This window comes from Ovis aries, chromosome 5 (genome assembly GCF_016772045.2).
Source record: "Ovis aries strain OAR_USU_Benz2616 breed Rambouillet chromosome 5, ARS-UI_Ramb_v3.0, whole genome shotgun sequence".
NCBI classification, from domain to species: Eukaryota; Metazoa; Chordata; class Mammalia; order Artiodactyla; family Bovidae; genus Ovis; species Ovis aries.
In genome coordinates, this window is record NC_056058.1 from 28,473,257 (window position 1) to 28,487,394 (window position 14,138).

At 44.7% G+C, this 14,138-nt stretch overlaps 1 protein-coding gene across 1 annotated transcript; it reads left to right on the forward strand.

Moving 5' to 3' along the window:
• Window positions 1–19: 19 nt before the first annotated feature.
• On the forward strand, window positions 20–13,930 carry PPIC (peptidylprolyl isomerase C). The gene is made up of 5 exons (XM_004008676.6): window positions 20–206; window positions 5,368–5,481; window positions 6,174–6,267; window positions 9,046–9,230; window positions 13,187–13,930. Exons 1-5 carry the CDS (start codon window positions 90–92, stop codon window positions 13,313–13,315), a joined length of 639 nt encoding a protein of 212 aa, XP_004008725.3. The 5' UTR covers window positions 20–89; the 3' UTR covers window positions 13,316–13,930.
• The last annotated feature ends 208 nt before the right edge of the window (window positions 13,931–14,138 follow it).

The following is a 14,138-nucleotide window of genomic DNA, read 5'->3' on the forward strand; positions in this document are numbered from 1 at the left end:
CGCGCAGGCGCAGCCGGCCAGGAGTCCCGCGGGCAGTCCAGGAGTCTGCGGTCGCGCCCCAGCCGCAGCCGCCGCCGCCTCCGCTCATCATGGGCCCGGGTCTCCGGCCGCTGCTACCTCTCGTGCTTTGCGTGGGGCTCAGCGCCCTCGTACCGTCCGCGGGAGCCTCGGGCTTCCGCAAGCGAGGCCCCTCGGTGACGGCCAAGGTGACCGGGCAGCGGGCAGCAAGTTCCCCTCGTGCCGCCCGGGGGGATGGGGGAGCTGTGGGGACTGGAACCTCAGGGGCAGGGGCGGCGATCAGGGGGCTTCCCAGGCGCAGAGGATGGGAGGCCGCCGCGGGGCTAGGTGGTAGTGGTGGGGGTCCCCGCGCGCGCGTGGGTAGGGGGGCGCCCTCGCTCTCCTGGGAGACTTTAGGGGCGCTAGGCCGAGCCCGCCCCCCCCGCGGGCTGTCTGAGCGTCATCTCCTGGGCTGGTGATCCGACGTGGCCACCAGCCCCCGAACCGGGAGAAGCTTCCGGAACCGGCGAGCCCTTTCTCTAGGGAGGAGACAGCCGAGGACTTCCTTCGGCGTGGCGGGGACTTGGGAATAGAAACAGGAAGAATGCAGGAGGGCGAAGGAGGCGCCCTGCGAGAGGAGGGGTTGCAGCTGGGCCGCCCCCGTGGATGTCACCCGGCCGCTCAGAGCCCCAGGTCCAGCCCCTGTCGCTTGGGGTAGGGTAGGCGTTACGTGGCCTTGCTTAACCAAGGACTGTCCTTTTCGTGTTTAGGAACCACCATCAATCCCCGCCAGGGAGGGAGAGGTGCGCGTTTCAGACTGGGGAGTAGACACAGGGCTTGGGATGCTGCTGAGCGAGGCCCAGGAGGCCCCTGCATGACCGAGGCCAGCCTGTCAATCCCGATGGGAGGTGGTGGGGTGGAGATCTGCCTTAGACTGCCTCCGTAACAGCTTCAGGTCTTTTTTTCAGCAGGCTTACCCAAGGTTAGAAAATGAGGGAGGATGCCCGGAGAGACAGAGGGAGGAAAGGAGTGATTTGGTGCCCGTCATCACTACTTCTGGAAAACCCACTGGCAGGAGTGTCTTAGAATCTGGAAGAAGGAGCAGCTGCAGGTGGTCTTAACAATTGGTCCCCTGCCAGTAGAAATGACAGTGTTGGGTGCTTCAGTCCTCCACTGCAGACCCCACCGGAGGAGCGGGGAGGACACAGGTTGGGAGAGGTACAACCCAACACCTGATGTAGCCTGAGAGTGAGGAGTGAACAGGAAGGCCCTGCTGCCAGGGTGCGGTGATAAATGAACTGTGGTTGGGAACCTCAGGGAGCAGGGAAGAAGAGTGGGGCTTCTTAGCCAGGGTGCTGTCACTGAGTGAGTTTTCATGCACTCTAGGTTTGGAATAGTCACTTACCACTATCTCCCTTTTTTCCCCCCCGCCCCATTTGTCATTAAGTTCTAAAAACTAACTGTGCAGGCATGTCCTGCCACAGATTCGACTCTGCTGAATTACTTTCTCAGTGGGGCATTTTAAGACAGCTACTCTGTTGGGAAGTGGAAATATTAAAAATGATTTCTGAGTGTGGACAAGTAGATGAATTAGCCATCACTCTAGTGTATTGTATGTTTTCCCCAGCAGTCTTTAGCTTTTCCTCTGATTGTGTTTGAAAACAAGAATCTGTAAATGAGAGGTATGAAGTGCTGTCTCTCCCAGGGCCCTTTCTTGTCTGTGAATCTTGCTGCCGGCCACCACCTCAGCCTCCTGCCCAGTCTCAGAGACTCACTGGTCTCAAAATCCACCCAGTTGGCATTTGCACCCTTGCATTTTCCAGCAGATGCCATGGGCTCTGTGCAGCGTCAGGCACCTGAGAGTGTAGAAAATAATGCTGCCATCTTTCCAGCTGTGCTCAAGTCACAGGTAGCTGTCACTTTCTGCAGTTCTCAGAGTGGCTAAGAGGCTTCACCTGAGGTAATAACAAGTTACCAAGAATGCCTGAGGCTCCTCCTCTGTAAGTGGAAATAGAAATAATACCTGCTGGCAAGGTTTTGCATATTAGATGTGATAGAGCAGGTAAAGTGCTTAGCCCTGATTGAAGTTCCTGATTTAAGAGGTCAGCTGTTAGTGTTATTTGTGTTATCTTATTAATCCTCCCGTGGCAGGGCAGGTACAGATGAGGAGCCGGGGCTTGGAGTTGCCCAAGGTCCCATGGCCAATAAGTGGTAGAGCTGGTGTGAGAACAGTTTCCTTGACCTCGAGGCTCCTGCACTTGGTGTCTTCCCCAGTTACTTTGGAAATGGAAGCACAGTTAACCCTACAAGGGTTTGGAGCAGGCTCTGTGAGGTCCTCTTGCCTCATCCCACCCTCTGCTGCTGCTGCTGCTGCTGCTGCTGCTGCGTCGCTTCAATCATGTCCAACTCTGTGCAGCCCCATAGACAGCAGCCCACCAGGCTCCCCCATCCCTGGGATTCTCCAGGCAAGAACACTGGAGTGGGTTGCCATTTCCTTCTCCAATGCATGAAAGTGAAAAGTGAAAGTGAAGTCGCTCAGTCGTGCCCGACTCTCAGTGACCCCACAGACTGCAGCCCACCAGGCTCTCACCTTCTAGTGCCCCGTAATTTTCAGATGACTTTCAAGGGCAGCCTCAAGGGGAAAAAGGAGGGACCAAGGGCCAGCTCTTGAAGTGCAATGTGGAATTCAAGCGCCACCTTTTCCAGGAAGACTGCTCTGATCTCCACAGATAATCACCACCTCTAACTATGAAATTTTATCTGTACATACCTTCTTGTAAAACTTGACTTCCCATCACAATGACTATCTCTGTGCTTCCTCTTCTGTGGGACTTTATAGCCTCATTCCCTTTCACAGGGCCTGTTCCTAATGACAGGCAGAAAAGTCAGAGACGATCTCAGGGTAAAAGGGTTTGCCTGGCGGCCACCCCAGGCCCACCTTACCATCTGTTTAGGTGTCTGTATGCCCTGGTCTTCATTCAGTGTTGCCTTTTTTTTTTTTTTTTTTTAAAGTATCTGCTTGAGCTAACACTGTGCTGGGCACTGGGGATCTAAAAATGCCATTTCCACGCCTTCAGGTAGAAATTGCCTAGACAGAGAGAGTCACATTCATGACAAATCGCAGTCCAGGTGAACGCAGCTTTAAATTGAAATTCTGTCTTTCATGTTCCTAGTATTGCCTAACAAAACTTGGAACTCTTAGCCAGATCCTTCCTCCACCTTCTGAAATGGGTGAGAGCCTTCCTTCCCAGCCTGTTGTGGTCAGAAGGGTTGTGTCGCTTCTCTGTGCAGAGATCCCTTTTCCTGCCTCAGTGCTTTGGTTCCAGAAAGAACTGCCAGGTGGGGCTTGTGCCCATTCTTGTCCCCGGAGGCTGCTCCCCTCCTTCCAGGCTGGCATCCCATCACACCTCTGTCAGGATACCTTTCCTCAGCCCTCAGCATCCCTCCAGCACACTGATATTCAGTGTTCTTGGGGTACTTGTCACCCGCAGCCTTGTGCTATGGCTATTCATGTACTTGGCCTGTCTCTCTCCATAATCTCCCTGAGGACAGGGACTTCCTCCACTTGTACCCTTACAATGCCTGCTGCAGAGATCTTTGACAAGTATTTAACAAGATTTGATTTTATCGTTTCCATTAGAGTTAGGGAAACTCTGCTGTATTTTCATGCCATCATGCAAGAAGTTGAAGGACGCTGTGGTTTGGGAAAAAACATCATATTAATACATGTGCTAGGCTGCATGTAGGAAAACAAGATGGTTATTGGAGAGTTACGCTGGGTGACATAGACACTTTTTCTTCATCTTCTCATGCTGTCCTCCCACATTTTATTCTCTTTGCCATTGAAATGTTCACAGGCTTTCTTTTCTTTATTTTAAAAGTCTGGCAGGCTTATGTGGTGCTTCCTTACGATTACATACCCAGTTCTTGTCCTGGAGCCTCTTCATTATTGCCTGTTATTTAATTTACACCTTGATTTGGAAATCCCTTTGGAAAACTGCTTCTTTTACCCCAGGCTGCATGCCAGGCTCTTGTGGGCATTAATGGAACTTCCTGAATTGTCCCATTCACTGCACTGCCCAATCTCAAGGGCCTGGTCTTTTATGTATTCTCTAAACTTTTAGCATGTAAATAATAATAACAGTTTTTTTTTGCAGCTCTGGCCATGTAAAATTGCAAAATGCCACATGGAACACTAAATATCACATCATCCTATGAAAGACGTCCTGATGTATTGGCAGAGGCTCTTGTCTTGAACTAAAGCCTGACAGTCTTTACTTTGCGATTTTTCTAAACTGTATGACATCTTGTCTCTTTGACACCTTCTTAAATTTTTTTAAAGCCATCTCTTGAATGTCTTTTTTTTTTTTTTTTACCCATTCAGATAGTGAATTGGTTCATATTATCTAAACTTGCTAACAGAATGCCCTTTGACTCTGCGGCCTTTTCAAACATTCTGTCTCAAAATCATCTTAACACAGTGATTTGTGAAGCAGAACATATATAATTTCGTTTTAGGTGAAACAGTTAAAAAAAAGTTCAAGAGAACTTTTAAGCATATCTGTCAAGAAAGAAGTGACTGACTTCTGGAGTTGTGCTTGCTCTCTTCTGTTTTAAAATGCTGTGACAGAGAAAAGGCACATTCTACTTGGGCAACTTTGGGAACTTGACTGGATTTGGTGCCTCAAGTGTACAGGGTAAATGGTTCTGGCAGGACCAGCGTGCAATGTTTGCTGTACTTAGGAAGCAGCAGAGGCTCACGTGTCTTAGTGTGTTTGGAAGTGAGTGGCAGGCCTTTTGGAGCAGGGCTGTGTGTTTTGATCATCTTTCACAGGCCCCTTGACAGCAGACATCTATTGAGAACTCACTGGGAATTTGGTGTTGCTCGAAGTTACAAAAAAATAAATCTGGACGGCTAGACTATTTCTTTCCTCACCAGTTTTTTTTTTCTCCTGCCAAGACTGGGGATCATCACCTTTCAGAAGAGCAGTAGTCTCCACTCTCAACCCCTAGTTTTGTCCACAGAGCTAGGAACCGAGGCGACAGTACTTGGGGGAGAGGAATTCTTGAAGATGTTACTGGCTCATTCTGACAGTACCGAGTCCAACTTTAAACCCAGTTCGTAGCACAGCGTCTGACTCAGTGATGGTGCGCCATAATGGTTTGGTGGATGAATATTTGCGAGTGAAATGCACCCACAAAAATGGTTTCAGAACTCCTTTAGTTTATCTCTTGCTCCTTCACCCCCTCCTTTATAAAATGCTGGTGGCCGGGGCCCTCGCACGTGGGTCTGTTCTCAGACTGTCACGTGACTTACCTTGTATTGTGGCTTTTCTGTAACCTGGTGCTCTGCCTTTCACCCCCATGCAGGTCTTCTTTGACGTGAGGATTGGAGATAAAGATGTTGGCAGAATCGTAATTGGCCTCTTTGGAAAAGTTGTGCCCAAGACTGTGGAAAATTTTGTCGCTCTGGCAACAGGAGAGGTATGCCTCAGTTTTATCCCCTTTAACTGTGCACAGAATTGAATCTTCCTCCTTTTAAGCCAAACATACAGATGTATTCTGGGGGATGAATGGAGAGAATAGCATGGAACCAGTGGGAATTTGCTGCATGACTCAGGGAACTCAAACTGGGGCTCTGTGACAACCTAGAGGGGTGGGATGAGGTGGGAGGTGGGAGGGAGGTTCCAGAGGGAGGGCACATTGGCTGAGTCATGTTGATGCATGGCAGAAAAAACAATTATCCTCCAATTAAAAATAAATACCTTTTAAAAAATGTAAATGTAAAAAAAAGTTATACTTGGGAAAATAAGTGTTAAATTAGTAGATGAGATGAATCTGAGACATCTAATAATATTTTACTTTGTTTTTCTATAAAATCTGTATTCTTTAAGCAGTCAGTTTCCTCAAGGTTCTAGAAAGTGAAACAGTCATTAAGTGAAAATGCAGACTTCTCTCTTTTTACTTGTGCATGTTAGTATTTTGCTTCCCTAGTTTATTTATTTTTCAGTCAGCTAATGATAAATATCTGTCAGTAAACTATTGTAGGTGCCTACTGTAGTTCTGTAGATATTTTGTGTAATTTTCTCATTTTGTCATTTCCAGATAAACTCTGGGGTTTATCTTACAGTATGGGTTATATCTGCTTGTGTATTCAATTGACATAATCTCTTTAGAAAGGATATGGATATAAAGGAAGCACATTTCATCGCGTCATCAAAGATTTCATGATTCAAGGAGGAGACTTCACCCGGGGAGATGGCACTGGTGGTAACGTTGTCTCTTAAACTTTTCCTTTCCTGCTTACCCAAGTGATACCTAAGACTAAGATGGTATATTTGCCCAGCATATCGAACTCCCAGCTTCAAGGAACAAAGTCAAAAAGACAAACTTAATTCTTCCAGAAAGATAAGAGTTTTTGGTTGGGGGCGGGGGGCCTCATCTAACAAAATCTTGGTAGGTGTGAATGAGTGAGGCCTCCTAATTTTAAGCAGTCTTTGCTTGGGTATTCATCATCCTTCTTTAGTGGAGATGTATTCATTTAGTCGGCTGTTTTGCACTTATGAAAATCCTGGATTCCTGGTATGTAGCAGTATGGAAAGAAGTCTGTCATAGCAAGGAGAGGTAGACTGAAAAGCCATGTGCCCTGGAGGGGACAGCCAGCTGCAGAAGTGCATTTTGCGGGGGGGTGGGGTGGTGGGGGTGGGGTGGTGGTGGTGGCCCAGAAGCATCATGCCAGAATGATGAGACTGGTATTTAGGTGGCAGGATCACAGGTGAATTTACCTCCTTCTTTCAAAATTCTCTTTTTATCATTAGCTTTTGCAGTAATAAAAATTTAAGTAATAGACCACTTGTCACAATTACAGTATAAATTAATTTTTATCAATACCATTAGAATTCAATAAAGAACCCATAATTCAGTTTATAGAATTTCAAATATAACTGAGCTTATTGTTTTTCATTGAGGATTCCAGCTGCCCAGCTCCCTGGTCTTTTTCTCATAAATGTAGTGAGTTCTTTTCCTGAACATACATACAATATGGAACTATACCAAATTTTTATTTAAGTACTTTATATACTTATTTTTATTTACTTAAGATTTTTAATTCAGCAAATACTGGGTTTGGTAGATAGTAAATGGCTAACGTTTTAAAGAAACAAGCCATTTTCAAACACTATTGTTGATTTTATGTTTATTGCAATGGTTTTTTAAAATAACAAACTGGCTGTCATTAAATGCTTGGATTTGCCAAGACACCGGTGGAAATGCTGCTGGGTATGGGAAAGTAGACTGGATCAGAGGAACATGTTTAGGTTACTTGGTTGAATGGGGCTGCTGCAGAGCTGGGTCTCTGGTGGAAAAGCCTGGTTCCAGTGCTGGTCCCCTCGGGACTGGCACTCCGCGGTCCTGCCTGTGCCCCGGCAGGAATGGTGATGGAACTTCAGTGTTCTCTCTTCTGTTCCTCTTTCTTTCTCTCTTCTCTCTCTCTGCCTTGTGTGTGTGTGTGTGTGTGTGTGTGTGTGTGTGTGTGTGTGCACGCACGTGCACATGCATGTACAGAATTAAAATTCTCTGAGTTTTGGAGATAGGACCTTTTGGATCATTTAAATTTATCCTAGACCTCTCTGTAGGCAGAACTTTCCTGCCAGGCCACTTCGTATGTCACTTACCAACCAGCTATAAATTGCTTACCTTTGGTATTCACTTCTGCTCCTTCTAACTGAGCCAGGATTGGATTTTTTTTTTTCCTTAGGAAGATGAATTATATTTGACCTCATCTACCAAAAAAAAAAAAAAAAAAAGGCAGGGTTCCTTAAATTATTCAATATTAATACTCAGATTAATATAAAATAAGAGTTACAAAGCAGTGAAGTTGTTAAAATATCCAGTTAATTTATTTAGAAGCTGTATATCCCAAGATGTACACCTTAAGAAGAAAAATCATCAGGATTCACAAAATGTCCTTACTATTCCTCTACAGCAACACTTTCGAGGTAACCTGTTTGAAAAGTTAACTATGTTAGCTATGAAGAGGTTTTGGTTGTATGTGAATGAAGAAAAATGCCCATGTAAGACCCAAGTCTTAAGGAACTTTTTTGCCTGGTCCTTCACAAGAACTGCATAGTAAGAAGGAGATAACATGAGAGCTGACTGAGCCAGACTTTAAGTTTGGCCACTGATGGATAAGGTGACCTGCAGTAGAGAAGTTGGGTGTCACAGGCACTCAGGGTTGGGGGATGGAGCAGATGGTCAGAACTGTTGTTTTATAGGAAAAATGTGCTGTGCTAGGTCTCCAGCCCCCATGCCTGCCTCTGGCTCAAGGCTGGCTCCCCGGCTGCTCCCAGTTGCTGTCACCCTCTGTACCCTGAAGTCATCAAGCCTAATGATGTCCAGGCTGGCACTATGCTTCTTAGTACTGAGGCTCTAAGTGCTTAGAGAACCAGAGTTGGAGTCAGAAGTTCAAGTTTTATTTTTTTCAAGCTTGATAACCTCCCATTTGATAAGTTTGATAAGTTTCTCATTCACAATGGGAATGAGAGAACCTATCCCATAGGACTGTTATGAGGACTGGCCAAGGGTGTATATTAAGGGCATATTGCAGTTCGCTTGGCTGCTGAGGTATGAGTGACCCAGGACAAGTGACCTGACCCTCAGGACAGAGATGAGGTCACTAGGATGGCTTACCCATCATTCCATCAGACATTACCATGCCGTCTTGGCCTGCCATTTCTTCTCATTTCAAAGTGAAATCACTGACTTGCTTGGTCAAGGTCTGGGTCTTCGTTTGAGGCCAGAGGGCATCTTGCCTTCTTGTGTCATACTTAAGGCTTTTGTTTGTTGGTTTCTTTTGGTCCCTGGTGCTGTTTCCTTAAGGAGTAAATTTTATCCTCGGCTTAATTGCTCTTTATGTTTGACTGTCTTCCTCATTCCCATCTTCTATAGGGTTCTCTTAACCAGCTCTACTCAAACCTTATACTTCCCTTTGAAGAATTTACTTTTGCATAACATCTGTCGACCCTACCCTTTTTGTTTTGTCTCACCCAGGTATAAGCATTTATGGGGAGACATTCCCAGATGAGAACTTCAGACTGAAGCATTATGGCATTGGGTGGGTCAGCATGGCCAATGCTGGGCCTGACACCAATGGCTCTCAGTTCTTTATCACCTTGACCAAGCCCACCTGGCTGGATGGCAAACATGTGGTATTTGGAAAAGTCCTTGATGGAATGGTAACTCGATATATTATTTTTTCTCATCTAAAGCTTTATAATGAAAGTACTCTTAGTGATTTGCTCTCAGATTATGCTTCTTAGAGAGCCATAATTATATGCTGACTGGCCTCCTCAGAGGTGAATAAAGTATATATGGTACGTGGGTTCAGACCCTGAGTTGGGAAGATCCCCTAGAGAAGGGCATGGCAACCCACTCCAGTGTTCATGCCTGGAGAATCCCATGGACACAGCAGCCTGGTGGGCTACACTCCATGGGCTCACAGAGAGTCAGACATGACTGAAGCGACTTAACACAGACACACACGGTATTTTAATTGTTAGGAGTATTGGAGCAGAAGCTGGGGGAGAAGTTGAGTCCTTAATTTATCATACTATTAGATATAATTAGAAACTCATTTTAATGTAACCAAATGAAATCCTGTAGGTACAATGAAATATCATTTAAACTTAAAAAGGAAGGAAATCCTGTCTCTTGCTAGAACATGGATAAATCTTGAGAATGTCTTGTTAAGTAAAGTAAGCCTGTCACAAAAAGACTGTATGATTCCATTCAAATGAGGAATCTAAAGTAGTCAAGTACTTGGGAACATAAGGCAAGATGATGGTTTCCAGGGGCTGGGGGATGAAGAAATGGGGAGCTGGTGTTCAGTGAGCATCTCTAAGAATCTTCAGTTTTACAAGATGAAAAACTTCTGGAGATTTAGTTGCGCAATAATGTGAATATGCTTAAACTAATGAACTTAAAGTTACACTTGGAAGTGGCTGAGATGGTAATTATACGTTACGTGTTTCTTGTGCTCAGTTGCTCAGTCGTGTCTGATTCTCTGCAACCTCATGGACTGTAGCCTGCCAGGCTCTTCTGTCCATAGGGTTTTCCAGGCAAGAATACTGGATTGGGTTGCTATTTTCTTCTCCATGTGTTCCTTACCACCATTTAAAATATTTTTAAAAACTCTGAGCCCACGTAGCTCAGTACAGATATAAGTCGCTTTCAGAGGCACACAGTATAACCACCAGAATTCCTAAAGAGAATTCAAATTTATGCTCCTGTGTCTGAAAGAACATCAAAGGGGTCCAATTCATAATCCATAGGAGGAATTCTTAAAATCCTCATTCTCTTCCACTCCCTGCATTTCTCCTCCTTAGCAGCTGCCCCAAGATGCTCTTCCAGCTCCTCAACTGGCAGCTGTAAGGCCTGCCCGGTACAACCCTGGAGCATCCTTGAGTCCCTTCCCTCTGCCGTATTTCATTGTTTTCATGTGAACTCATCCAAATGCAAATAAACTAACCTCACTCACTGTAGTTCTCCCACAACTTCTACCTGTTATTCTGATTCCATTCCCAACTAAAGGGCAGGAACTGAGCTGGCTGACTCAGAACCTCCCTTACAAGGCAAAGATGTGTTCAACCAGAACTGTCAAATAATTCTCATTGGCAAGTGAGATAGGGCTTCCAAGGTGGCTCAGTAGTAAAGAATCTGCCTGCCAGTGCAGGAGATGCAGGTTTGATCCCTTGGTTGGGAAGATCCCCTGGAGAAGGAAATGACAACTCACTCCAGTGTTCTTGCCTGGGAAATCTCATAGAGAAGCCTGGTGGGCTACAGTCCACAGGGTCCCAAAGAATTGGACACATCTTGATGATGAAATAACAAGGGGGATGAGAAGCAAAGGGGGCAAAGAAATGTCACTTAATATATCACTTTAGGTCCCATCACAGTGAAGGACATGCCTACATTTTCATAAACCAGTGTCCTCAAAAGAATGTATTCAAATAGCAAGGAATCCTAGTCCCAGCCTCTGACTGCTTTTTAAATGAGTTAAACATAGTTATGCATATGTTAAAACTGCTGAGTCTAATCAGATTCCAAGTATTTTAAATGTAAACTGATTCAAGTGAGCATTTTTGAATACAACATAATGCTTCCCTTGTGGCTCAGATGGTAAAGTGTCTGCCTGCAATGCGGGAGACCTGGGTTCAATCCCTGGGTCTGGAAGATTCCCCTGGAGAAGGAAATGGCAACCTACTCCAGTGCTCTTGCCTGGAAAATTCCATAGACAGAGGAGGCTGGTAGGCTACAGTCCATGGTGTCGCGAAGAGTCGGACATGACTGAGCAACTTCACTTTCACTTTAATGCTGCTGCTGCTGCTGCTGCTGCTAAGTCACTTCAGTTGTGTCCAACTCTTTGCGACCACAGAGACGGCAGCCCACCAGGCTCCCCCGTCCCTGGGATTCTCCAGGCAAGAACACTGGAGTGGGTTGCCATTTCCTAGGCTGTAAGAAAAATGAAGAGTACGCATCTGGGGCTTCCTTCTTCCGGTCATGGTTTTCCTTCTGGTCTTCTGGATCTTATGTCTTGGTGTCCTGGTTGGCTGTGTTAACCTCCCTCCACCATTGGCATGCATCCTGGGAGATCTGCTTCCTGGTCCTAGACAAATAGTCCTGAATATTTTATGAGTCATAAACTACTTTGAGAAACTATTGAAAACTATAAACTGTCTCTAGAAGGAAAATAAGAAAGTGTGTGTGTCATACAGTTTCAAGGAATTTTCACAATCTCCTGACTTCCATCCCCTGACCCTCCAGAGATTGTCTAGGTGGTTTTCTTAACATTGGACCGCACCCCAGACTTGTAGAATCAGAACCTTCATAGGTGGGCCTGCAAACAAGCATGTTAAAAATTGTGGTCAAATATACCCAACATAGAAATTTCCATTTCAATCATTAAATAAGCAGTTTTTAAGCTGCCACAGGTAATTCAGGTCTGTAGCTGCTGCTTTAGGTACACATATGCACATAAGAATCCAAACACACAATCTATTTAGAAATATGTATTATTATTAGAAGAATGCTGATCTCTTATCTTAGTGTGGATTAGCTGACACCATGTCCAGAGCACTGAGAAACTTTGTTGCTATTTTGTTTCAACCTATTTTAGAAACTCATGAGAGATCTACTAGCTTAGTCCTTGCCTTGTATGAGACACAATGGTCCATGGGCTGTGAAACCATCCAGAGTAGAGAAAGGGTCTTTATACCATTGGCAGGGTAGTCAGTGAAAGTCGCTCAGTCGTGTCTGATTCTTTGTGACCCCATGGACTATACAGTCCATGGAATTCTTCAGACCAGAATACTGGAGTGGGTAGCGTTCCCTTCTCCAGGGGATCTTTCCACCCCAGGGATTGAACCCAGGTCTCCCGCATTGCAGGTGGATCCTTTACTGTCTGAGCCACCAGGGAAGCCCGTGGGGTAGAGATTACATTAGCATCAGACTCAACCTGTAGATTCAGCTTCCCAGGTGGCACTAGTGGTAAAGAATCGGCCTGCCAATGCAGGAGCTGAGATGCAAGAGATGCAGGTTCAATTCCTGGATTAGGAATATCCCCAGGAGGAGGAAATGGCAGCCCACTCCAGTATTCTTGCCTGGAGAATCCCATGGACAGAGGAGCCTGGCAGGCTACATACAGTTCATCAGGTTGCGAAGAGTCAGACACAACTAAGTGACTGGGAACACACACATACAACATGTAGATCACTGGAGTCAGCTTTAAAATGGGCAAACTCAGAACTGGCTCCATTACTAAATCTGCTTTCTGGCTCATTTTCTTATGCTTAGACCTCTTACAGAGTGGAAATGAAATTACCTCCAATTCCACGTTAACTCTTAAGTTGGGCTGTAACAAGTGAATAGAAATAGTATTTATTAGAGCTAGGTTGCTAATAAAAAGAAGAGAGGAAACACACAAATATGCTCACTGATTAGCAAGCTTGTAGGTAAGTTTTATCTGTTATATATAGATTTCCTAAGTTTTCCATAGTTAGCGTGCATGGTTTTTGTAATCATAAAAAATGAAAACTTATTTCCCACTAGGGCTCAGACTTCACATTGATTTTACCTCTTGATCATCATAGTTGCTGGTCAGAAGTGATCCATGGGTCTCCTTTTCTCTCACCAGACAGTGGTCCACTCCATAGAACTGCAGGCAACTGATGGGCACGACCGCCCATTCACCGACTGCTCCATCGTCAACAGCGGCAAGATAGATGTGAAAACGCCCTTTGTGGTAGAGGTCGCTGACTGGTGATGCAACTAAGAGCACAGTCTGGCAGGGGTGTGTGTGTGTGTATGGGCTGATTCTTCAAAGTTACTGTTTTGCTTTGTTTTTCAATTTTATTCTCTTTTCTACTCCAGATTACAGAAAGGTTATAACAATCAACCACTCAAAATTTAGTTATCATGAATTTTGGTAAATCACTTGTTGAGGGACTTTGCACTTAAAAGACTTATCCCTTTCCTCCAGTGGTGCTATTTTTAAGCTAGAAACTTTGTATTTGGTGTCTTCTTTTGAAGAACAGACACACAATCATTACTTAGCTGGATTAAGTGTGATCCCCAAATTGAGTGATGCTGAAGGTTTGTCTGAAAAAGATGGCGACAAGAAGTGTATTATTTTGTATTCAAACAGAAATTCTTTTCACGTAAAGGGAGATTTGATTAGTATTAGTTGTGTCACAGGGACTTTTACCTTTGAAAGGTGCTTATTCTCTATACTAAATACTTTTTATATAAATCAATTATTTTTGAAAGACATTTTTTAACCTAAAGTTCTTTTAAAAAATTAATGTACAGAAATATATGCATTTTAATGTCATCAGTGAACAGATTAATAAAGGTTCTGCAATTCAAAATATTAACAAAACTGGATAATTTGTGATAAGAATGCACAGAAGTGATGCCCATCCACATTCCAGACACTCGAGCTGATTATTCACCTATTTTTTACTCAATGTAATATGTCTAAAAAGTTCACTGGAGTCTAGTTGCCACAGAAAGGAATCTTTTTTTTTTTTTTTCAACTTACATAATAGGGATGAAGATTCAGGCTACACTTAAACTGGATGGGAAAA

Coding starts and splice junctions, on each gene's coding strand:
- PPIC (XM_004008676.6), top strand. CDS start 90: ATGGGCCCGGGTCTCCGGCCGCTGCTACCTCTCGTGCTTTGCGTGGGG. Junction 5,482..6,173: donor TCGCTCTGGCAACAGGAGAG/GTATGCCTCAGT, acceptor TAATCTCTTTAG/AAAGGATATGGATATAAAGG. Junction 9,231..13,186: donor GAAAAGTCCTTGATGGAATG/GTAACTCGATAT, acceptor TTCTCTCACCAG/ACAGTGGTCCACTCCATAGA.